The sequence below is a fragment of the Lepus europaeus genome, chromosome 18 (assembly GCF_033115175.1).
Source record: "Lepus europaeus isolate LE1 chromosome 18, mLepTim1.pri, whole genome shotgun sequence".
Classification (NCBI taxonomy): Eukaryota; Metazoa; Chordata; class Mammalia; order Lagomorpha; family Leporidae; genus Lepus; species Lepus europaeus.
Genome location: NC_084844.1, coordinates 36,216,462 through 36,239,499, shown reverse-complemented (window position 1 = coordinate 36,239,499; position 23,038 = coordinate 36,216,462). Strand labels below are relative to the sequence as shown.

The 23,038-nt window shown below is 40.0% G+C and overlaps 1 protein-coding gene across 6 annotated transcripts in view; it reads left to right on the top strand.

The window, feature by feature from the left end:
- Window positions 1–23,038, top strand: part of BCAS3 (BCAS3 microtubule associated cell migration factor) — a 602,204-nt gene that overhangs the window by 89,456 nt on the left and 489,710 nt on the right. For all 6 annotated transcript variants that reach the window (XM_062215515.1, XM_062215514.1, XM_062215517.1 and 3 more), the window contains exon 7: window positions 3,671–3,743. In XM_062215515.1, the coding sequence (XP_062071499.1) occupies window positions 3,671–3,743 (73 nt within the window). The remainder of the gene's footprint in view (window positions 1–3,670; window positions 3,744–23,038) is intronic.

Below are 23,038 nucleotides of genomic sequence, written 5' to 3'. Positions count from 1 at the left end.
CTCCCAGTTTGTGCTTCCCAGTGTGAAGCTGGAATGAGAAGCCAGAAGTGGGCACTGAACCCTGGCTTTCTGATAGGGTTTGTGGGCTTCTTAACTGCTAGGCCAAATGCCCATCCCTGATTAAACCATTTAAAGAGTAGCCAGTTGAATTTCTGATCCTATAAACAATGTGCTTTTTCTCTTGTTGCTTGTGGAACATCCTGAAATTATATATTCTGATGTAGGACTGTTAAATCTACTGTGCTAGAACCTGAGGGTGCTTGTGAACTCATACTCTTGTTTTGGGGGAAAGTTTTGAATTATTTCATGGATAATTTTCCTCTTTCTATTTTCTCATTTTGGAACTCTTGCTATCTATATATGGGATCTTTAATCCTGTTCCAGGGGGCCAGCGCCATGGTGCAGTAGGTTAATCCTCTGCCTGAGGCGCCAGCATCCCATATGGGTACTGGTTCTAGTCCTGACTGCTCCTCTTCCAATCCAGCTCTCTGTTGTGGCTTGGGAAAGCAGTGGAAGATGGCCCAAGTCCTTGGGCCCCTGCACCCACATGGGAGACTGGGAAGAAGCACCTGACACCTGGCTCATGGCTTTGGATCAGTGCAGCTGTGGCCGTTGCGGCCATTTGGGGAGTTAACCAGTGATGGAAGTCCTTTCTCTCTGCCTCTCCCTCTCACTGTCTATAAATCTACCTCTCAAGTAAATAAAATCTTTAAAAAAAATCCTGTTCTTGTAAGATTTTTAATACAGGTTACAAATGCTGTTTTCTTCTCTTTTATGTTGTTCTTCTCTCTTTACCTCTGATGGCTGTGTTGAGTTTTTAAGTAATATCTACCTTGTTGTTTTAATTTCCAAGAGCTTTCTTTTAAAATCTAAACATCCGTTTTTCATTGTATTTTTATTGTTCCATGGCTTTAAAATTTTCCTATATCCTGGAAATGATTAATGATATTATTTTTGTTGTTTGCTTCCTGTCTAGTGCTAGACACTTTTCCAGATGACTGTTAATCTTTGGCTGTCTGCATATGATTGTCAGTGGTAAACTGAAAAGCAAATTGAAAGTTGTGTGTCTCGAGTTTTTCATGGTTTAATTTTTAGTGTGTGGTACTTTGTGCTGTTTGTTTGTTGGAGCCTTCCAATGGATAGCATATTTTAGTCTTTGCTTATGGACTTGTTAAATTCCCCCAAGAAGAAGCTCCTGTCCAGTGCATAAAGTTCTGTGGCGTGTATTCTGGAAGAAGGAGCATGGAGATGGGGCACGGCTGCTTTAATATAAAGTATAAATGCTGTCATTTAATCCTCTCTCTGTCTCTGTTTTTCTTTTTGATGTGTTTTCTATCCCCTTCTACCCAGTGTACTTCTGTGTTACCATCTCTGGGGAATAGCCTTTCAGTCCTTTGTTGGCAACAGGCAGCATGAGTTACCTGAATGAAGGTCTTGGGAGCTAAGTTTTTTCAAATGGCCTACAACAAATCCTGGCCTCTTTATTTTGGCTCCATCTTCTTTCACATCCAGTCCCAGGTGTATAGGTGTTATCAGTCAATGTGCCTTTTAAAGATTTCATGGTGTAGTTTGAATCTCAGAGTTTTTTTCTCCCAGTATTGTCTTAAATTTTTATTTAAGACTACAAAGTCACGAGTCATCTATTTCCTAAATTTGGTGGGATGGTTATATATTTTTAAAATCTGCTTCTTTAAGAGTTTTCAGAAGGCATAAAATGAAATGTATGTTGTCAGGCTACTATTCACTTAGCTCCAAAGTTGGAACAACCACTTATTTTTCTATTTTGATGTTTGCCTCCACATGTAACAATAAAGCAGAGACTTTGGTGTAAATTTGTATATTCACATTGTTTTGAAAACTAAAAAGTATAAAATTTTGGTTCAATTAGATACTTCCTCTTACTTCCCTCCATCTTCCATATTTTCTATTGTCTCCCATTGAGAACTGTCAGTCCATGATTTTTGATGTATCTTGTAGCGTGGAAATGTTGGTATAGATAAAAATCATCCCTTTTTTCCCCCCTCTTCATTTGAAATATGGTGTACTATTATACATATTCCTTTTTCAACTTTGTAACTTCTGTCATTTATGGACTACTTAATTCTTTTTCAAATTTTTAAAATTTATTTGCGAGAGAGAGTCAGAGAAAAAGTATACTCTCTTCTGCTGAGTCATTCCCCAATTGCCCCACAACATCAGGGTTGGGCTGTTCTGAATGTAGGAGCCAGGAACCCATTTACTTGAATCATTGCTGCTGCCTCCCAAGGTCTGCATTAGCAGGAAGCTGGAATCATGAGCCAGAGGCAGGTATTGAATCCAGGCACTTTGATGAGGGAATTGATCCAGCACTTTGATGGGTATTCTAACTGGCAGGTTAACCAGCTTTACTGCTAGGCTAAAATGCCTGCCTGATTTTGTTGTTGTTCTTTTTAAAATATACTTTCATTTATTTGAATATCAGAGATCTTCCATCTGCTGATTCACTCCACAAATGCCAACAATAGCCAGGGTTGTATGAGGCTAAAGACAGTAGATTAGAACTCAAACCAGGTTATCCACATGAATGACAGGGACCCAAGTACTTGAGCCATTACCTAATCAAGGTGTGCATTAGCACGAAGCTGGAATTGGGAAGCAACTCCTTGGCTTGAACCTAGGGATTTTAACAGGAGATTTAGGCATCCCAAGAGGCATTTTTTTTTTAAAGATTTATTTATTTTTTACTTGAGAGTCAGAGTTACACAGGGAGAGGAGAGGCAGAGAGAGAGAGAGAGGTCTTCCATCTGATGGTTCACTCCGCAGTTGGCCGCAATGGCCGGAGCTGAGGTGATCGGAAGCCAGGAGCTAGGAGCTTCCTCCAGGTCTCCCACGCGGGTGCAGGGGCCCAAGGACTTGGTCCATCTTCTACTGCTTTCCCAGGCCATAGCAGAGAGCTGGATTGGAAGTGGAGCAACCTGGACTCGAACCAGTGCCCATATGGGATGCTGTTAATGAAATAATAATTTCACAGGTTTATAATGTGAAACTATTACTATTGGTTTAATGTAAGTTGGTTGTAAGTTTTCTGATATGTTCACTAATATTTTGTTAAACATGGGAGGTGATTTCATGTACATGTGTATAAGATTGAAGTTGGTGACATTTAAAAACTCATTTTTATTTTTATTTTTTTGACAGGCAGAATGGACAGTGAGAGACAGAGACAGAAAAGTCTTCCTTTGCTGTTGGTTCACCCTCCAATGGCCGCCACGGCCGGCGCACCGCGCTGATCCAAAGGCAGGAGCCAGGTGCTTATCCTGGTCTCCCTTGGGGTGCAGGGCCCAAGGACTTGGGCCATCCTCTACTGCACTCCCGGGCCATAGCAGAGAGCTGGCCTGGAAGAGGGGCAACCGGGACAGAATCCGGTGCCCCGACCGGGACTAGAACCCGGTGTGCCGGCGCCGCAAGGTGGAGGATTAGCCTGTTGAGCCGCGGCGCCAGCTAAAAACTCATTTTTAAAAAATGATTTTGAAAAGGCTAGTTTAACTTTTAATGGTTACAGGTTAATTTAGCTTTTCTCTCTGTTCAGTCAAGTGTATAAATTAAATCAATTTATGATGACTTTTTATATTTTCAGTTACAAATATTTTGAAAGCATGAAGATTACATTGTCTTTTCTTCTCATTTTCAGGTGCTCAAAAGTGTGATAGTTTTGCTGAGAAAAGACCCCTTCTTGGTGTTTGTAAGAGCACTGGATCATCTGGGTAAGAAATTGAAACAATTGAATCTCCTGTTACAGATTTGGGTTATTATTCCAGAAGGGGAACCTTGATATCTTAAAATATTTGCATCTGTAAAACTAAATTCTCAGAAAATGGAAGTAAAACTTGTTACTCAATGATAAAACTTAGTATTTTTTCCCCCTAACTTTAGTCTTTATATGTGGAGTGATAGCAGGACCCAAAAGAAAGCTAGTAGTAGGTCAGAATATATAATCTGGAAATCAAAGATTACGATTATTGAGGGCATCTTTTTTAGTTTGTGTTCCTAATATAGTTACTTTTGTGATCGATTGTGCATAGTGACTTTTTTTTTTTAAGATTATTTATTTGAGAAGCAGAGTTACAGAGAGAGAGACAGAGAGAGGTCGTCATCTTCTGGTTCACTCCCCAAATGGCTGCAGCTGCCAGAGCTGGGCTGATCCTAAGTGAGAAGCCAGGAGCTTCTTCCAGGTCTCCTACATGGGTGCAGGGGTCCAAGGACTTGGGCCATCTTCCACTGCTTTCCCAGGCCATAGCAGAGAACTAGATTGGAAGAGGAGCAGCCAGGATGCATGCCAGCACTCATGGGATTCCAGTGCCACAGGCAGAGGCTTAGCCTTCTGTGCCACAGTGCTGGCCCTATGCAGTGACTTTTTCTAAACGTAATTCTATTTACAAATTACATTCAGCTGCTAGTAAGTTATAAGCTACACAAATCATGTAATTAGAAGTGTATAGATAGACAGTCTGAGGCTAGTGTAATGGGTCTTTGATGTCTTTGGAGAACCACCTTCTTTCTGGCTGTGTTATTCTTTATTTTGACTCTTTTTCCTAATAACTTGAAATAGGTACTGTCTTTTCACACACTACATCTCCTTAACTTGAATTCTTAGTTGCAGAGATTGCTGGAAAATGATTAAAATTTTAGTAGTGTGGAGTTTATCAAAATAGATATGAGGCTGGCAGCTAGGCATCTCTCAGATCTTTTCAGAGCAGCCAAGGGGCTGGTGATATGGTGCAGTGGGTTGAAGCGCCGGCATCCCATATGGGTGCCGGTTTGAGTCCCGGCTGCCCCACTTCTTATCCAGCTTTCTGCTATGGCCTGGGAAAGCAGTAGAAGATGGCCAAACTCCTTGGGCCCCTGCACCTGTGTTGGAGACCTGGAGGAAGCTCCTGGCTCCTGGCTTCGGATCTGCGCAGCTCTGGCCGTTGCGGCCAACTTGGGAGTGAACTATCGGAGGGAAGACCCCTCTGTCTCTCTACTTCTTCTCTCTCTGTGTAACTCCAAGTTTCAAATAAATAAATAAATCTTTTTTTTTTTTTAAAGATTTTACTTATTTGAAATAGTTACAGAGAGAGGTAGAGACCGAGAGCAGCTGGGTCTCGAACCGGTGCCCATATGGGATGCTGGTGCTTCAGGACAGGGCGTCAACCCTGCTGTGCCACAGTGCTGGCCCCAATAAGTAAATCTTAAAAAAAAAATAAAATAAAGAAGTGGAGCAGCTGGGACTCGAACAGGCGTGCATTTGGGTTGTCGGCACTGCAGGTGGTGGCTTTACCTGCTATGCCACAGCGCCAGCCCCAACGATAAATAATTTTTATACGCTTTTTTAAAAAAGATTTATTTGTTTATTTGAAAGTCAGAATTACAGAGAGGGAGAGGGAGAGGAGAAAGAAGCGAGAGGGAGAGGGAGAGGGAGAGGGAGAGGGAGAGAGGGGTCTTTGACTTGCTGGTTCACTCCAAAGCCAGAAGCCAGGAGCTTCTTCCGGGTCTCCCACACGGGTGTAGGGGCCCAATGGGCCATCTTCTACTGCTATTCCAGGCTATAGCAGAGAGCTGGATCGGAAGAGGAGCAGTCGGGATTAGAACCGGCACCCATATGGGATGCCGGCACTTCTGGTCAGGGCTTTAACCCACTGCGCCACTGCACTGGCCCCAGATTTTCCATTCCTAATCAATTTAGTTTACTATGACTGAGGAAATTTGTTTTTATGGAATTTAATTATTGGAATACCACTTTGTTGTAGAATAAGCTCCAAAGGAAGGGTAGGGTGTTTCTGTTTAGTTATGAGATCTTTTACTCAGGTAAGGGCATTGTGTTAGAGTCCTCTGTAGGCTGGCGCCGCGGCTCAATAGGCTAATCCTCCGCCTTGTGGCGCCGGCACACTGGGTTCTAGTCCCGGTTGGGGCACCGGATTCTGTCCTGGTTGCCCCTCTTCCAGGCCAGCTCTCTGCTGTGGCCCGGGAAGGCAGTGGAGGATGGCCCAGGTCCTTGGGCCCTGCACCCCATGGGAGACCAGGAGAAGCACCTGGCTCCTGCCTTTGGATCAGTGCGGTGCGCCGGCCATGGTGGCCATTGGAGGGTGAACCAATGGCAAAAAGGAAGACCTTCCTCTCTGTCTCTCTCTCACTGTCCACTCTGCCTGTCAAAAAAAAAAAGAGTCCTCTGTAGAAATAGAACCAACAAGGTGTGTGTGTGTGTGTGTGTGTGTGTTTGTAGGTTGCTAAGTCCAAAATCTGTAGGGTATGTTGGAAGGCTGTAAGAAGAGATATTGTTCCAGGCTAAAGGCAGAATTCCCTCTTCCTCTCAGTATGTTAGTCTTTTTTCTGTTAAAACTTTTAAGTAATTGAATGTGATCCACCCACTTTTTTTTTTTTTTTTTAAGGAAGCTTTTATTTGATGAATATACATTTCCTAGGTACAGCTTTAGGAATATAGTGGTTCTTCCCCCTATACCTGCTTTCCCACCCCCACTCCTGTCCCACCTCCTACTCCCTCTCTCACCTAATTCTTCTTTAAGATTTGTTTTTACTTATCTTTATATACAGAAGACCAACTCTATACTAAGTAAAGATTTCAACAGTTTGCACCCACACAGACACACAAAGTATAAAGTACTGTTTGAAGACAAGTTTTACAGTTAATTCTCATAGTACAATTCATTAAGGACAGAAGTTTTACATGGGGAGTTAGTGCACAGTGACTCCTGTTGTTGATTTAACAATTGACACTCTTATTTATGATGTCAATGATCACTCAAAGCTCTTGTCATGAGCCGCCAAGGCTATGGAAGCATTTGGAGTCCACAAACTCTGTCAGTATTTAGACAGGGCCATAAGCAGAGTGTAGGTTCTCTTCTCTCTTCTGAGAAAAGTACATTCTTCTTTGATGGCCCTTTCTTTCCACTGGGATCACACTCACAGAGATCCTTCATGTAGATCATTTTTTGCCACAGTGTCTTGGCTTTCCTTGCCTGTAATGCTCTCATGGGCTTTTCAGCCACATCCGAATGCCTTAAGGGCTGATTCTGAGGTCGGAGTGCTATTTAGGGTGTTTGTCCCTCTGTGAGTCTGCTGTGTTGCCTGCTTCCCATGTTGGATTATTCTCTCCTTTTTAATTCTATCTATTGTTATTACCAGACACTTGAGATCCTTTTTACACTTAATTCTGTCTATATGATCAGTTGCATACTTAATATGATCACTTCAACACTTAAGATGGCTTTTTTCTTTTTTTCTTTTTTTTTTTTTTTTTACTTTTTTGACGGGCAGAGTGGACAGTGAGAGAGAGAGAGAGACAGAGAGAAAGGTCTTCCTTTTGCCATTGGTTCACCCTCCAGTGGCTGACACGGCCGGCACGCTGCGGCTGGTGCATCACGCTGATCTGAAGCCAGGAGCCAGGTGCTTCTCCTGGTCTCCCATGCGGGTGCAGGACCCAAGCACTTGGGCCATCCTCCACTGCACTCCCTGGCCACAGCAGAGAGCTGGCCTGGAAGAGGGGTAACCAGGACAGAATCCGGTGCCCTGACCAGGACTAGAACCCGGTGTGCCAGCGCCGCAAGGTGGAGGATTAGCCTGTTGAGCCATGGCGCCGGCTTAAGATGGCATTTTTACCACCCAGCATAATGGGATTTGGAGTCCCATGGCAAGTTTTTAGCTTTACTCTCAGGGGTAAGTCCATGGGAATGTGTGCTGAACTGTACATCTCCTCCCTTTCTTATTCCCACTCTTATTTCTTACTGGGATCTATTTTCTTTTTAATTCATTTATTCATTCAAAAATCACAATTGCACAGAGAGAGGAGAGCCAAAGAGAGAAAGGGAGAGAGATCTTCATCCTATGGCTCAATCCCTGATTGGCTGCAATAGCTGGAGCTGTGCCAATCTGAAGCAAGAGCCAGGAGCTACTTCCAGGTCTCCCACATGGGTGCAGGGACCCAAAGACTTGGGCCATCTTCTACTGGATTTCCAGTCCATCAGGCCGTAGAAGAGAGCTGGTTCAGAAGTGGAGCAGCTGGGTCTCCAACCAGTGCCCATTTAGGATGCTGGCACTTCAGGCCAGGGCATTAACCCATTGGACCACAGCACTGGCCCTGAGATCTGTTTTTTTTTTTTTTTTTTTTTTTTTGCCAGGCAGAGTTAGACAGTGAGAGAGAGAGAGAGAGACAGAGAGAAAGGTCTTCCTTTTTCCTTTGGTTCACCCCCCCAAGTGGCCGCCATGGCTGGTGTGTTGTGGCCGGTGCGCTGCACTGATCCGAAGCCAGGAGTCAAGTGCTTCCTCCTGGTCTCCCATGCGGGTGCAGGGCCCAAGGACTTGGGCCATCCTCCACTGCCTTCCTGCGCCACAGCAGAGAGCTGGAATGGAAGAGGAGCAACCAGGACAGAATCCGGCAACCCGACCGGGACTAGAACCCTGGGTGCTGGCGCCACAGGTGAAGGATTAGCCAAGTGAGCTGGCCGGAGATCTGGTATTGTGATGCGTCTGGCTTTTTTTTTTTTTTTTTTTTTAGGATTTATTTATTTATTTGAAAGAGTTACACAGAGAGAGAAGCAAAGAGAAGGGGAGAGAGAGAGAGAGGCAGGCAGGCAGGCAGAGAAGGCTTCCATCTGCTGATTGAGTTCCCAAATGGCCAGAGCTGTGCCGATCTGAAGCCAGGAGCTTCCTCCAGGCCTCCCAGGCAGGTGCAGGGGCTCAAGAAATTGGGCCATCTTCCACTACTTTCCCAGGCCATAGCAGACAGCTGGATCAGAAGTGGAGCAGCTGGGTTTCGAACTGGCACCCATATAGGATGCCGGCACTGTAGGCGGCAACTTTACCCTCTGTTCCACAGCTCCGGCCCCCATCCGGCTTTGTTTTTGTTGTGTAAGATTGCTTTTGCTATTAGTGGTCTCCTGTGCCTTCATATGAATTTCAGCATCATTTTTTTCTAGATCTGAGAGGAATGTCTTTTATATTTTGATTGGTATCGCATTGAATCTGTATATTGCTTTCAGTAATATGTACATTGTTATGATATTGATTCTTCCAACCCATGAACATGGAAGATTTTTTCCATTTTTTGGTAAAAACTTCTATTTCTTTCTATATGTTTTGTAATTCTCATCGTAGAGATCTTGACATCCTTGGTTAAATTTATTCCAAGGTATTCGATTTTTTTTTTTTTTGTAGCTGTTGTGAATGCAATTGATCTTAGAAGTTCTTTCTTAGCTGTGGCGATGTCTGTGTATACAAAGGCTGTTTATTTTTATGCATTGACTTTATATCCTGCTACTTTACCAAACTCTTCTGTGAGTTCCATTAGTCTGTTAGTGGAATTTTTTGAATCCCTTATATATAGAATCATGTCATCTGCAAATAGGAATAGTTTGACTTCCTCCTTCCCAATTTGTATCCCTTTGATTTCTTTTTCTTGCCTGATAGCTCTGGCTAAAACTTCCAGGGATATATGGAATAAATGGTGAGAGTGGGCATCCCTGTCTAGTATGGTACCAGATCTCAGCGGGAATGCTTTCAACTTTTCCCCTGTCAGTATGATGCTGGCCGTAGGTTTGTCATAAATTGCCTTGATTATGTTGAGGGATGTTCCTTCTATACCCAATTTGCTTAGTTTTCATCATGAAAGGGTGTTATATTAAATGATTTCTCTGCATCCATTGAGATAATTGCATGGGTTTTGTTCTTCTGTTCGTTAATGTGATGTATTACATTGATTGATTTGCAAATGTTGAACCCTGCATACTGGAGATAAATCCCACTTGGTTTGGGTGGCTGATCTTGATGGATTCAATTGGCTAGAATTTTGTTGAGGATTTTTGTGTCTGTGTTCATCAGGGAAATTGGTCTGTAATTCTTTTTCTCTGTTGCATCTTTTTCAGGTTTAGGAATTAAGGTGATGCTTACCCACATTTTTTGATGAGAATGTAGTTGACTCCATCTCAATTGACCTAAATGTTAATCTTATCCTAAAACAAATATCTTGGTGTATAGTGTTCTAGCTGATGCATGAAATTAATCATCATAGGTGTAGTGAAGATTATTTTGACAAAATAGCAAGTAGTTTGAAATACTTTGTTATAAATTTCCTTCCTCCCCTCCGGTTTTTGCTTCTTAAATTGATTGTGTAGCAGGGCAATTATTTTGTTAGAAGATTTCTAATACGTCTGGATCATTTGCAAGGTAGTTTTGAGAATGGTTATTGGTAAGTAATGGAAAGAAACATTTGATGTAAGTTTGTAAGTCATTTCATGGAGTGCAGAGCAGGGTAAATGTTTCTTGTTATTCCTGTATCAGAGCTCTCTTCTTGCTTGTGTGCTCTCCTTTTCTCTCTTGTTTTCTCCCTTTCTAATGCAAGAGACTGGCTGGAAATATGCATTCTGTTTTTGCTTATTTATTTGGTGATCTGATTACAATAAACTGAACTCTTGTTTGTTTTGTGTTTGCTGAAGTGCTTATCATCTTAACAAGGACATTTATATGTAGGATTGTTTCATATAAGTGTAGCATTACCATAGTGGGTGAATAATTTAATCTGCGCAAGTTAGTGTCTGTGTATTTTATTTTTTTTGTGTAAATGTTTGTAGTTGGTTAGCACATAGTGACATAAACTTTAGGATCTACCATTGCGAAGAAAAAGCATTTTTATATCCTCTTTTTTTTTGTTATTAGGAAATGTGTTCTTTTAAAATTTTTACTTCTTTATATTCATTTTATTTGAATGACCAAACAGTTGTGACAAAGATATTCCATCTGCTGGTTTATTCCTCAACTGCCCAAAACAGAATGGGTTGTGTCAGGCTCAAGTCTGGGGCTAGGAAATCATTCTGGGTCTCCCACATGGTAGCAAGGACATAGTTGAGGCATTACCTGATGCCTCCTAGGTACATTAGCAGGAAACTGGATTGAAAGTGGAGGTAGTCCCTCTGATATGTGATTCAGGCATCCTGGGTGGTGGCCCAACCAGTTGTGCCTCAGTGCCTGCCCCAGTGAAGGGTTTCTTTCGAAATGGCTTCAGTCCCTCTGAGTTTCTGGTGAGATCCTAATCTTTGGCTGCTTTTTTTCTTTCTTTCATTTACCCCTAAGCTCTGAAGGAACACATCCCATTTCTGATGTGCGTTCTTTCTGATGCTTTCCTCTGTCTAATAGCTCTGGTCCTGCATAAATTGTTATCTCCTTGCTTTTGATACCCTAGAGCAACACCCTTGATCTCAGATCTGTTTTTAAAATTTCCCTATTGAGGATGAGGTGCCCCTCTTGTGAGAGTAGATCCTATGTGGTTTCCTTTGTTCTGCCACTTATAGGACCATTAAATTCCTGCTTTGTTCTCCAAGTAAATCCTGCTGAGTTCTACTGCCAGCTCTGGAACAAATAGCCAATTTTGAATATTCATAACCCCTCAAGTAAATGTTATTTAAACATGGAGTTTTTTTTCCCTCCTGGTTTTTGTGTAGTGTGATTTAGGGATGGTTTTGTTTGCTTCCCTTGTTGATCTTTGGAAGATATTCGCATTAGGTGGCCATATAGACAATGCAGAAACACAGTTGTAAAAATAGGTGAGTTGTGTTTTACTTATGTAAACCATGCTTGTCTTTCCCTCTTATTAAGATATTATAGTGTTGCTTTATTTATTTATTTATTTTATTTTTGACAGGCAGAGTGGACAGTGAGAGAGAGAGACAGAGAGAAAGGTCCTCCTTTTGCCATTGGTTCACCCTCCAATGGCCGCCGCGGCTGGCGCGCTGCGGCCGGCGCACCACGCTGATCCGAAGCCAGGAGCCAGGTGCTTCTCCTGGTCTCCCATGTGGGTGCAGGGCCCAAGGACTTGGGCCATCCTCCACTGCACTCCCTGGCCACAGCAGAGAGCTGGCCTGGAAGAGAGGCAACCAGGACAGAATCCGGCACCCCAACCGGGACTAGAACCCAGTGTGCCGGCGCCGCTAGGCGGAGGATTAGCCTATTGAGCCGCGGCGCCGGCCTAGTGTTGCTTTATTTAGTAGTGAATATTACTGCTGTGATATGTACATTATCCCATTCTATAAGCATTCTACTAGTAAGCATATGGTTTATCTTGATCACACAGAGAGAGAGCTTAATAAAATAGATCATGTGGTGATGTCCTGATAAAATAGATCATGTGGTGATGATGTGGTGATAGAGTCTCATGTTCAGTTTTGTGAGGTGTTATTTCAGAAAATCCTGGTGTCATAGTCCATTCTTACCACTATAAGTAATGCAAATGGGGTAATTAGTACATAATAAGTTTATTTCTTATGCTTCTGGAAGGTGGCAAGTCCCAGAATAAGCTGAAGGCAGGTTTGGTGTCTGATGAGGGACTTGCAGATGAGTGGGAAAGTCCTATGATTCTTCTTGTACCTTCCTTTTTAAAAAAATATTTATTTATTTATTTGAAAGTCAGAGAGAGAGATTTTTGATCCACTGGTTCACTCCTCAGTTGGCTGCAATGGCTGGAGCTGTGCTGATCTGAAGCCAGGAGCCAGGAACTTCCTCTGGGTCTTCCCATGCGGGTGCAGGGGTCCAAGGACTTGGGCCATTTTCTACTGCTTTCCCAGGCCATAGAAGAGAGTTGGATCAAAAGTGTAGCAGCTAGGACTTGAACTGGTGCCCATATGGGATAATGGCACTGCAGGTGGCAGCTTTACCTTCTACGCCACAGTGCCAGCCCCTCCTTTAAAAAAAAAAAAAGATTTTATTTATTTGAAAGAGTTACAGAGAGGGAGATACACACACATACACACACACAGAACGAGAGAATGAATTTCCATCTACTGGGTCACACCCCAACTGGCTACAATGTCTGAGCCCAGCCAATGCTGAAGCCAGGAGCCAGGAGCTTCTTTCAGGTTTCCCATGTGGGTAGCAGGGGCCCAAGCACCTGGGCCATCCTCCACTGCTTTCCCAGGTGCATTAGCAAGTAGTTGGATCAGAAGTGGTGAGGCCAGGACTCAAACCGCTCCCATATCATCTCAGGCCGCAGCTTTACCTGCTACACCACAGCACTGGCCCCATCAAACTCTTTTATCAGTTTGCTAACACTGTTCTCAAGTCACTGCCAAACACCTCATGTCTTGATACTGTCCACTGGTGATTAAATTTCAAAGTAAGAATGTGGTGGGACACATTTAGACCATAGGAGTTGCTAAAGTAAGAAAACTAGAAAGTATTAATGAACATTTCTCTTCTATACTATTTCTTACATTTGTGAGAACAGAAATTGGCTAGAAAATTATTAAACTGGGACCATCTCTCTAGTCATTTTACTGTAATATATGTTTTATGTGGCAGTATTGAAAAGAGGTATATTTTCCAAGAGCTAATTCTCATCTCTTCTGAGATAATAGTCTAGAAATTCTCACAGGAGTTCTAGAAATCTGACATAGAGAATGATGGAGGAGAGTAGCCTGTAAAGTATGCTTGAATAAAGAAGCTTAAAAAGCAAATCTAGTGGCTGCTTTTGAAGTGTTTAAAAGGACTTCTACCTAGAGTGATATTTATGAATCAGTTATTGATTTTGTTTTCTACAGTTTTCTTCATGTGTTGTTTTAACCTAAAGTTGGTACTCCTTAGTTGTTTTTTTTTTTTTTTAAGAGATTTATTTATTTGAAAGTCAGAGTTACACAGAGACAGAAGGAGACACAGAGAGAGAGAGGTCTTCTATCTGCTGGTTCACTTCCCAGTTGGCCACAATGGCCAGAGCTGCACCGATCTGAAGCCAGGAGCCAGGAGCTTCCTCCGAGTCCTCCCACATGCGTGCAGGGGCCCAAGGACTTGGGCCGTCTTCTGCTGCTTTCCCAGGCCATAGCAGAGAGCTGGATGGAAAGTAGAGCAGCTGCAACCCAAACCGGTGACTATATGGGATGCTGGCACTGTAGGCGGTGGCTTTACCCATTATGCCATCGTGCCAGCCCCAAAACTCCATAGTTTTCATTGATACTCTTAAAACTATGGATGATTGTGTAGTGTAATGGAAAGAATTATGACCTTTGAGAAATTATTAGCTGTATGAGCTAGTTTGATAGCTCTTTGGCTTGTTGCCTTTATTTACAAATTTCTGCTGGTTGTAATTAATATGCTTGGTTCTTTTTTTTTTTTTAATATTTTATTTGTTTATTTGAGAGGCAGAGAGAAAGATCTTCCATCTGCTGATTCACTCCCAAAATGGCCGCAGTGACTGGAGCTGGGCCATCCAAAGCCAGGAGCTTCTTCTGGGTCGCCTGTGCAGATGTAGGGGCCCAAGTACTTGGGCCATTTTCCCCTGCTTTCCCAGGCCATAGCAGAGAGCTGGATTAGAAAAGGAGCATCCAGGACATGAACTAGCTCAATATGGGATGTTGGCGCTGCAGGCAGAGGCTTAGCCTGCTACGCCACAGTGCCAGCCCCTGTGTTTGATTCTTAAGAGTGTTAAATGAGGTAGTGGTTTCAGATATTGACTACAGTCTGGTAGGTATTGGGTAAATCTCATATCACTTGAGTCAGAAAAATCTGAAGCATGGCTAGGGAACACTGTCTACCAGGAATTTGAATGTGTGTGTATATATATGTATATATATTTCTGTTCATATATATTATGCAAAAATACATATTTGTATTCTTAAATCTTTTTTTGTGGTGGGAGCTTTGCCTCTTGGAGTAGTCCAGAAATGTGACTTTGCCAGCATTACATGGGGTTGCCCTTTATTAATTTTTTTTGTAGCCTAATTCAGTACTGTATGTAGTTGTTTTTACCTTCCCTGGAAAACGGTTGTTAGCTTCTGTTGTCTAAAGCAGCCTTTATTCTTTATTGAGGTATTTATTTCAGCTTGATAAATTTTGACATTTGTTTAACCCATGAAGCCATCATTTTGATCAATATAATGAGCATATCCTTAACACACAACTCTTTTCTTATACCCCATTGTAATGCATCCTTCATGCTGCTGCCTAAGTAGAAGTATGTTTCTGTGCATAGGCTTCTTTGAATAGCAGTGAAGTCTTTACTGTGCAATAAGCTTCTTTTAGGCAATGCTTTGCTATCACAGTTTAAAGTGACTTTAGTATATTGTTAAAAATGTGGGGAAGGATGTTTGGTGTACTTGTTGGGGTGCTGTATCAAAGTATCTGAGTTCAGATCCTGTCTCTGCTTGCAGTTTCAGCTTTCTGCTGATTTTTATTATGTGAGACGGCAGACAATCGCTCAAGTAGTTAGGTCTCTGCCAGCCACAGGGGAGACCAAGTTGAGTTACTGGCTCCTGGCTTTGGATGAGATGAGTTTGTGGATTGAACAAGTGGATGAGAAATCACTCTGATTCTCTGTTTCTGACTCTTTGTCTTTCAAATAAATAAAAGAATATGTAAGTAAATTTTAAAAAATACATAATGGGGCCAGCGTTTTGGTGTAGCATGTAAAGCCACCACCTGCAGTGCTGGCATCCCATATGCATGCTTATTTCAGCTCCACTTCCCATTCAGCTCCCTGCTATACTTGGGAAGACAGCAAAAGCTAGCCCAAGTTCTTGGTCCTCTGTCACTCATGTGGGAAACCCTGGTGGAGTTCCAGTCTCCCAGCTTTTCCTACCTTCTGGCTTTTGTTTTGTCCAACTCTAGCCATTGAGGCCATTTGGAGAGTGAACCAGCAGATGGAAGATCTCTCTGTCTGTCTTCTCCTCTCTGTAATTATGTCTTTCAAATAAATAAATAAATAAATAATCATTTTATAAAAATATATAAAGTAAGTATTGTGAGTTCAAAGTTGTTTTTTTCGTCTGTCTACAACTTGTTAGTTCCTTTCAAAGTAAGCCTTCCATATACACTAGTTCATTAAACTACTAAAGGGGTTGCAGTTTCTATGTAATCATTTCAAAACAACAGGTTTTTTTTTCAGCCACCAAAAAGGATGCCGGCTTGACATATAAATAGAAAACAGATTGAAATTTTGGCTGATATTGCTATACTGGTTTAAATGTTGGTTCAGTCAACTTCAGGCTTAGATTACAAGATTTGTAAATTAAAGGAAAACCAAAAGAAAAAGAACATCTGCGTAGATTCTGACTTTGTGGAATTCTACACAGGCACGTTTCCTCTACTTCTAGTGGGACAGGACATGTGTATGGTGAATAAGCCTGATCACAGATCACTGTTGTGTTGTGATTATCTGAAAAGACAGGATTGAGAGAGGTAGTTAAGCAGTTCATTATGGAGAACCATGACAACTTTCAAAGAGAGTATTTCAAGCATTTTGGGGTGGTGGGGAGGAGAGTTGGTCTGTTGATAAAACTGTATGGCTTTTCACCAAAATAAAGCCTTGCTAAATATCACTAACTGTATTGTTTGATGATTTTCTTGTATCAAAGTAGGATTTGAAAAGGTAATTTACTTTAAGGTTGAAATTTGTTATGATCAAAGGCTATGGAGGCAGTTTATTCTGAAAGTACAGCACAACCTTAATAAAAGATAAAGAATCCTTACCTACTATTGAGATAATCATATATTATGTGTGTGATTTTAAAGTATTTGTTATAGATCTCATCTTGTGTAGGTAGGAATCTCAGAACTGTTTGAATGCAACTTTGCATTTTTTTTTCCCCTAAGAAGGGACTGTGTATTGTGTCAAGATATATTTTTGGGTACACATTATCTGTCAGCCTCCCTTAGAATAGTAATCTAAGCCATTATTTATTAACCGAGGGAAAGAAACGATAGATGATTCTCAGGACCAGAAGAGACAGTAGTGTCTGGGGACATTTTTAGTGGTCATATGAATGGGGAGTTCTACTGGTGTCTGGTGGGTAGAGCCAAGGATGCTATTCAGCATCCTATAACACATAGGTAAGTCCTTGACGCCAAAGAATTATCCATCTCATGATGTCAGTAGCATCAGGGTGGACAAACCCTGATCAATAAGACATACAAAGTGTACTGGTAGAGCTGGTATTCTGGCATGCAGAGAGTAACAGTAAACAAGTAAGACACTTAGTATGGTGACAAGTGTCAAATTGTAGTGAAGGTGACTAGATAATGCTGATAGGACAATGACATTTCTCTGGATATATGGACAGTTTGCTGTTTTGGGATCGTTGTGAATAGTGCTGATATGAACATTTCTGTACTTTTTTTGGTGTTCATTTCTGTTGGTGGACATAATTAGGAGTGAACTTGTTGGGTGAGAAGTTATGCTTTTTTAGATATTTCCAAGCAGTTTTTATTATTCTGTGAACCTTTGTTTATTGCTGGTATATGGAATTATAATTAGGACAGCAGAATAAATGTACATCATTTATTATGTTGGTGTGTTCTGTGGTATTGCCTGAAGATATTGGGATTTGAAATTAGGAATATGCTTTTATTCCAGGTGTAGCATTTAAAATACAAATTTTTAAAAAAATATATGATATAGACAGATGGAGAGAGAGGGAGAGAGAAAAAGAGGAAAGAACTGCTCACATCTGTTGGTTAATTTCTCAAATGCCTGCAACTGCCATGTATGGGACAGGCTGAAGTTAAAGCCCAGGATTTAAAGTCTCCCGCGTGGATGGCAAGGACCCAATCATTTGAGCCAGTACTGCTGCCTCCCAGGGTCCACGTTAGCAGGAAGCTGGAGTTAGGAATCATAGACACAAATTGAACCCAGATACTCTGATGTGGGATGCAGGCCTTAACTACTAGGCCAAACTCTCACCTCTAAACCTTTGTTCCTTAATTTCTTCTCCTGGTATTGCAGTTCAAAATATGTTTCAGAAATATACATTCAGCTGTAATAGTATAACCATTATGTTATTGCACAAGTCTATTTGGAAAATTTCCTGGAAGATGGCAGAAATTCTTGAAGGCATTCAAATTATAAGGGGGCAAAAGGACAGAAAGAAAGTGGTCATCAGCAACTTTGTAGGTAAGATCATGCAGCGTGAAATGTGAGAGGCAATGTTTTATTACGCTGGAAGAGTGTTAACGTTGTGTGCAGGATGGTGTAGTGGCCACACTTTGTAATGCTTTTAGCCATAAGTTGGGATCCTGGGGACCAAATATTTAAAGAGAATTTGGAAAAATGTAGTAAATTCCTTTTGGATTTGTATTTCACTGAAAAATTTGAAAAGAAATTTAAAAACCATTTGAAATTTATGTTTATACACAGAGTATTATTTTAAAAATAAATGTCCTGGCTTCAAAAAGGCAGGCAGTTCTCACAACTAATATAACATCCTAGAGGCAAGATTTAATGTTTGTGAAATTCGCTAACAAAAAGCCACTTGATTGAGTTAAGATTTTTCTTTAGTTGAAGCTGATTTTATCCTTTGTTAGAAAACCATTATTGTAAAAAGTGATTTTCTTGACTTTCATGTAATTTACTAAAATCCCATTTTTATTGTGAGCTGACTGATGTACTAATTAGAGCCTCCTGATGGGGTGGGCCGATGCATTTGTGGAGATGGGCATGCAGAACGGATGGCATTTTGTAGTTGCTTCTTAGAGGCACTCAGATGTGTGTTATATTTTGGTTGGATCGCATATTTAGGTATAATAGTTCATATTTCTTTCTGGAAAAAATGAAGACCGTAATAAATTTGTATGTTGTAAAGTAATACCACTTCCTGTCAAATTTTGAAATTTATTTTCTTATTAGCCTTTTTCACTTTCTTGAAGAATTTGAAGGCCACATTCTGAATGCTTTTGTTTGTTTTGTTTCTGCACCTTTCTCAAGCAAGGAAAAAAAATGAACCTTTATAGTGATCAGAAAGCGCCATGAAAACAGCTGCAGCACATACTTCTGTGAGTCGCTTGTCAAATGAAGCGGCAGTATTGGAAAAATGATAATAAACCCTCACGCTATTAAAGATAAAACTTCTGCGATTGGGGCCGTTTTGAATTATTAAACACTGTAAACGCCATAAAGTTAATTAGAAGAGGAACAAGCTCTACAAAGATAAATGTGTTTTCAATATGATTCTTAGGGAGGGTACAGTAGAAACCAGTGACTAGAGAGGAAATTTATTTCTGGCAGGACTCTAGACATGGAACTGTGGCTGAACTTTTTACCCTAATTACCTCCTGCTAATGCCTGCAGCGGTCTGGAATCAAAGTGGTGCTTCAGGCCCTGGAAATTCTCTGATGTGGCAAACGTTTGTTGTGTGAGGAGGGTTTCTTAAGAAAAAGCAGAATATTGTGACAGGATTTTAAAAAAATTTCTCAGTTACCACCCACCTCACTTGTTGCCTACAAAAATAGAGTAATTGTTTGCATCTGTGTGTGCTTTTTTTCCCCCTAAGAAATAACTGTTATAAATCAATATGACATAGATCCAGTGAACTGAGGCTTGCCTGAGGTAGGGTTTTTTTTTTTTTTTTTTTTTTTTTTTGGTGTTGGGGGGTGCCTTTTAAAAAGTTTCTCTTTTAATTTATAAATCAGGTTGAAAATGTAAAGAAGTTCTTTTTAATAAATAAGAAAGAACCTACCCATTCTTTAAAAGGAGAATTTGGATTTTAGAATGTACTTTTCAAAATGAATTTTAAAGACTTGTAGTGTCAAACTGATAAGTATTAGATTGATCCTGGAAGTAGAGATGGGAATTTCCAGTTTCTATTTTAGGTTCTTGTTCTGAAAAGACTGCAATCTAAGAGACGTCTCCCTTTAATCTCTCTGAAACTCTACATCATTCCATTTTTTCTGTCTTAAACTTTCTGGCCCTTTGTTCACATTTTTTAGTTAAGTTCTCATTAAACCACCTGCTTTTCATCCTCTCCTTTTAAAAGCAGTTTTTCTTTTCTGTGTATGGGAAAAGTACCTCTAATGTATCGCAAGAGAATCAAAATTCCGTAGTCTTCCTATGTGCTGTGTATGTGTACCTCCAGTTCCAGCCCTTTACTGATCGTTGAGGATCATCAATAGCAAATGATAATGATTTCATTTGGATAGAAATTTATTTTGGCAGTATTTTATATACGTGTCCTATCCAGGTGTCTTTAATTTTTTTAAGGTAGAATGCTACATGTTTCATTGATTCTAAGCAATAAAGATAGTTTTTATTTCTTATAATGACATCTTAAATTTCACCCAAAGTTGAGTCAGTAACTTGTACCTTGCTGTAGTTAAGCTCTGTTTGCAAATTGCTTCAATATAACCTTATTATTTTACATTCTGTGTACTTATACTTCGACATTGCTTCATAAAATAGTAGTTTTATTTTTTAATTGTGACTGAGGTCTGTTTCTTTGTATTAAACCAAATTTAAGGATTATGTTACAAATTAGTTTTGTTTGGTGCATAGTAATCAAGGTAAGGTTATTGTATGTTTTCACACCTTATGACTACTTAATACATATTCATGTGAATACAAGTATATTAATATGACTATATGAATATAAATAGTACATATTTCATAATTACATATAGGATATGCATTCTGCAGCATTTTTTCTTTGTGATTTGACTCTCCTTGATTTTCCATCAGTTCTGCCTTTACATGAGAAGCCAAATTAGGAAAGATTTTCTTTGTTTATGGGCAAAAAAATCTTTTATAATAATAACAATGAATCTTGAACATTATTTCTTTATCTAGCTTCAGGAATTTGGTGCAGTTTATGTATACTTTGCTGTAAAACATGTACATATTATGAGAAGTGTTTAATAAAGTCTCCTTTTCTAATTCTGATATCGCAGAAAAGAGAAATTATACAGATTTAACTTAATCACAAATTATACAATGGGAAAACATTTATGTAAACTGAATTTAAATATCTTTTGCAATTTTCAAACGTATCTATTGTGGTATAGAATAATAAATTAGCTGTACATTGACAACAGGGCAGATTAGAAGTGGTAGTAATTTAGAATGGGATGTTACATTGCCCTGTCAAAAAAAAGTTGAATGCTTAGGTGTTCTGTTACCATTTTAAATTTTTTATATGTCTTATATCTAATTAGTAAAATAACTTAATATATTTTTAGGGTGTAATGTGAACCTAAGTATATGTCTATTGTGATATGACCAGATCAAGCTAATTAACATATTACTTCAAATACTTGTCAATTTTTGCCTTTTTAGCTGTTTTGAAAATTTCAGCAGTTTATTAATAAGTATATTGACCATGCATTGAATAATAGACCACCAGAACAAACATTTTAAGTATTGAAATTGGAAGTAATTGATGAACAATAATTTTTTATATTTTTTTCTAAAAATTTTCTTGTTCTGTTGTGTTATAACTGGTTATGCTTTGATTTGGAGAAGTATATTTTAAGTACAGTCTACCAATTTTAGCCTTTTTCTGTTTGTCCATATATCTCAGAATCGATCAACTTTAGGTTTCTTGATATGCTTAATAAAGTGGCTTCTATTTTATGTATATAGTAAAACTTCATGTACACTGATTATAAAGTTTTAAGTTTACACTGGAATGGTACATGCAGGTGTGGGCTTCTACATTGTAGCGTGTTTTGGTTCTCTGTGCTTACTTATAATTCACAACTTTCTGTGAGCAGAACCAGACTTCGGTTGTTTTTGGTATCGTATGTTTATTTAGTTAATTATGGTTACAGATATTTGTTGATGTGTAAAATGATTATTTCCTTGCTTTGTACTAACTGATAAGTTATAAATTGTTATTTGAGAAAGAAATCCATGCAAGGTTTTGCTGTTTTGTTGGTGTTATTGCTTCTAGTATAACCAACTCATAATTTTGCCTAGTGTATTCTTTTAATTTTCATAGGTTCTTTATAATATAATATTAGCAAAAAGTAACTTTACATGATTTTTGAGATCTTTAATATGTTTCTTAAGTATTAAGTAAAATTTTAATTTTTAATTCAATTTATTTCTCCCAAGATACATTTTTATTTATTTTAACTTCATTTGAAAGACAGAAAGCAGCCTGTCTCTGCCTCTCTGTAGCTCTGCCTTTCAAATAAGTAAATAAAAAAAAAATAGGCAGAGAGGCAGATAGAAATGTTACATCTACTAGTTTACTCCCCAGATGCCCACAGTAGCCAGGTTTGACTTGGCTTAAGTCAAGAGTCGAGAACTCAATCCAGGTCTCTCATATGGGTGGTAGAGGCCCAGGTACTTGAGCCATCACATGCTCCCTCTCTTCCTGCAATTCCAGGAAGCTGGAATTGGAAGCAAAGACTTGGCTCAAACCCTTGCACTCTGATACGGGATATTTGCATGTTAACTGCTTCACTGAATGTCTAGCCCTAAATTTAAGTTTTTCATTTGTATGTTTTGTCTTTGTCCTTTTATATCCCACTGCCAGAGATTTTTTGGAAAAGTAGGATTAAAATATAGTGTGCATTCCATGATCTTTTTTTTTTGGACAGGCAGAGTTAGACAGTGAGAGAGAAAGACAGAGAGAAAGGTCTTCCTTTTTCTGTTGGTTCACCCCCCAAATGGCCGCCACAGCCAGCACTGCGCCGATCCGAAGCCAGGAGCCAGGTGCTTCCTCCTGGTCTCCCACGTGGATGCAGAGGCCCAATCACCTGGGCCATCCTCCACTGCACTTCCAGGCCACAGCAGAGAGCTGGACAGGAAGAGGAGTGACCGGGACAGAATCTGGCTCCCTGACCGGGACTAGAACATGGGATGTCGGTGCCGCAGGCAGAGGATTAGCCAAGTGAGCTGTAGCGCCGGCCTCCATGATCATTTTGATGTTCTTTCTGTGTTTCATGTTATAAAATAGTGAACAGTTAATATTTTTGATGTTAAAATCAGTTTCCTTTACATAGGAATTTACAATGTGAGACTTTAAAAAAGGTGAGATTTTTAGTATCCTGAGTTACTACTTTCAAACAATATACTGTAAGTGTATTATGGCTGATTATAGTATCTACTGCATGAATGTAGGAGGCAGGTTTATTAGTTTTCTCTTTGATTATATGGGAAATATGATACTAATGAAGTCAAGGTTGCAACTTCAATCTTCTTTCAAGCAAGTTCATTTCTGTCTTGTAAATCATTTTCCTAGTCAACCAGGAAATGAATATCAGCAACTTAAATATCACATGTTAAACAACTAAAATTATTGCTATTGGTAGAAAC